This window comes from Dermochelys coriacea, chromosome 21, assembly GCF_009764565.3.
Source record: "Dermochelys coriacea isolate rDerCor1 chromosome 21, rDerCor1.pri.v4, whole genome shotgun sequence".
Lineage (NCBI taxonomy): Eukaryota > Metazoa > Chordata > Testudines > Dermochelyidae > Dermochelys > Dermochelys coriacea.
In genome coordinates this window covers 12,833,694-12,836,358 of record NC_050088.1, presented here as the reverse complement: position 1 = coordinate 12,836,358, position 2,665 = coordinate 12,833,694, and the positions used below count along the sequence as shown (strand labels likewise).

Here is a 2,665-nt window from a genome sequence, read left to right as displayed (position 1 = left end):
TGCTCACATTAGGAAACAAGTTTCAGTTCCCAAGCAGAGGAGCGAAATGCTGAGCATCAGATAATGAAACAGGTCGATGGGCAGAGGGGAGAGATAAAAGACCATGTTTATTTGAATGGCCACAGGAAATTGGAGGACTGCAAAACGTTTACCAAAAAAGAAAAAAGCATACTGTGTTTTTTTAAAAAATTACAGAGTGCAGAGGGTTTACACCCAATTCGTTTATCAAATCCATTCTGATACCAGGCAGTCCCTTCAAGCCCATGACCTGTCATCATTTCCTGGGCTTGTCATGGTCACAACCCCCATTGGTTTTGTTCAAGGACTCCATGCTGCCATTGGCCGTGGCCAGGCTGGTAAATTTTTTCTCCACTTCCCTGGGTAAAATTTGCTTCTCCTCGTTCTCTGTCTCCCTGTGGTAGAAATAGTTAAAGTTGGAGACAATGACTGGGACAGGGAGCGCGATGGTTAACACCCCCGCAATAGCACACAGGGTCCCCACTATCTTCCCACCCAACGTGGTAGGGCACATGTCTCCATAGCCGACCGTAGTCATGGTCACCACAGCCCACCAGAACCCATCAGGGATGCTGGAAAAATGAGACTGTGGCTCGTCCACCTCCGCAAAGTAGATGGCACTGGAGAAGAGGATGACTCCGATGAAGAGGAAGAAGATGAGCAAGCCCAGCTCCCGCATGCTGGCCTTGAGGGTCTGCCCCAGGATCTGCAGGCCCTTGGAATGCCGTGAGAGCTTGAAGATGCGGAAGACCCGGACCAAGCGGATGATCCTCAGTATGGCCAGGGACATGTTTTGCTGCCCATTTTGTTCGCTCTGCTGGACCAGCTCAGTGGTGAGGGTCACAAAGTAGGGAATGATGGACACAATGTCGATGATGTTCATGATGTTCCTGAAGAACTCAGCCTTGCTGGGGCAGACCACGAATCTGACTAAGAGCTCAAACGAGAACCATATAATGCAGGCTGTCTCTATGACAAAGAAGGGGTCTGTGAAGGTGCTCGGGGCCAGGTTGGCTTTGGTCAAGTTGTTAGCAGTGTCCTTGATGGCCTTGAACTCCCGTTCCTCCCTGAACTCGGGCAAGGTCTCCACGCAGAAGATGATAATGGAAATGACAATGACCAAGACTGAAACCAAAGCCACGCCTCTGGCCGCACTGGAGCTTTCGGGGTACTCAAACAGCAGCCAGAACTGCCTGTGAAAATCATTGGTGGGCAGTAGAGTCTCAGGGTCCTTGATGAACCCTTCATCTTCCCTGAACTGGTCCATGGCTTCATTTCCCAGCTCATAGAAGGTGATTTCATCGGCAAAGACATCTATGGGGACATTGGCCGGGCGCCGGATTTTCCCACCGGACTGGTAGTAGTAGAGGATCCCATCAAAACTCGGCCTGCTCCTGTCAAAGAAATACTCGTTTCTCATGGAGTCAAAGTAGCGCATCCGCTTCTCTGGGTCCCCGAGTAGCGTCTCTGGGAACTGATTGAGGGTTTTGAGCTGCGTCTCGAACCTCAGCCCAGCAATGTTGATGATGACTCTCTGTTCACCCTCGTCTATGCCCTCCCGCTCTCCCATCAGGTGCTCGCCGAACTCGGCAGAGAACTTGGAGAAAATGGTCTCATTGTTGGTGTTCTCGCTGTTAAGGAGGATTCTCCAGTGGGGCAAGAGGCTGGCACAGCCGGGGTGCCCCTTCTGCAATTGGGCAGCAGTGCTGAAGTCGTTTGAATAACAGGGATCTTCCATTATCTCATCATTGTTGTCAAAACTGACTAGTGCCACCTCCATCTCCTTCCAACTGGACACTTCCATCATACAGTAATCAGATTAGCAGCATAAATCCCGGGGTCAGATACTGGCAGCTTGCGTCTTTCCCACGCTATGATGATCTGCAAACAAACAGACAGAGAGATGGAGATAAATTATGTATATGTGTGTCACTTCCTCCTTGCATGCAAAGAATAAAATAGATCTGAGACCAGGATAACCTTTTTTTTTTAACAAAAATTAATTGTACTTAGTGATAGTACTTTCATCGTCTCTTTCAACCAAGGACTTTGCATGCATTCATTATTCCATTTCACCCTCACAATACAGTTCATAGTGCCCAAGGTTAAGGCAGTTGCAAAGCCTGGGATAGAACCCCTGAGTCCTGGTTGGCAGCCCCCTCTCCCTGCAATGTTTTAGTCCCTTTCCAACAAGGAGTTCAAAGTGCTTTGCACACACTAATTACGGTAACGAATCTTCACAACCGGTGCCTCCGAGGTCAGAGTGAGATAAACGCAGATCCTGGAAAAGAAACCAGGTGTCCTGATTGGCAGCTTCCTGAGATCTAACAAGGAGAGACACTGGGCCAGATCCTGGTATCTCTGACGTCAATGCCCAGGATTTGACTCCCAGCCTCCAATTTGACGTGATGAAGGTGCCAGACTGACACCCAAGGAATTGAAAGCTCTCTTATGGATAGGCCACGCCCAGGAGCAATGCTCTTGTATGCCTCATCCCTGATCTATCAGGAGCACTGCTAGGAGAGGAAAGTTCAGCTCTTCGTGAACTCTCTAGGGGTGCTGTTGTGGTAATGTGCACACACATCATATTAAAACCTGCACCGAGCCCCCCCAACTCATTTCTCATCAGCCAGCGGTTACAGACCCA

At 49.4% G+C, this 2,665-nt stretch overlaps 1 protein-coding gene across 1 annotated transcript; it reads right to left on the bottom strand.

Moving 5' to 3' along the window:
* Positions 1-259: 259 nt before the first annotated feature.
* KCNA10 (potassium voltage-gated channel subfamily A member 10) lies at positions 260-1,875 on the bottom strand. Its single transcript, XM_038379680.2, has one exon. It carries the CDS (start codon positions 1,823-1,825, stop codon positions 275-277), a length of 1,551 nt encoding a protein of 516 aa, XP_038235608.1. The 5' UTR covers positions 1,826-1,875; the 3' UTR covers positions 260-274.
* Positions 1,876-2,665: the final 790 nt, after the last annotated feature.

Excerpts from the sequence above, each read along its gene's own strand:
- KCNA10 (XM_038379680.2), bottom strand. The coding sequence starts at position 1,825 with ATGATGGAAGTGTCCAGTTGGAAGGAGATGGAGGTGGCACTAGTCAGT.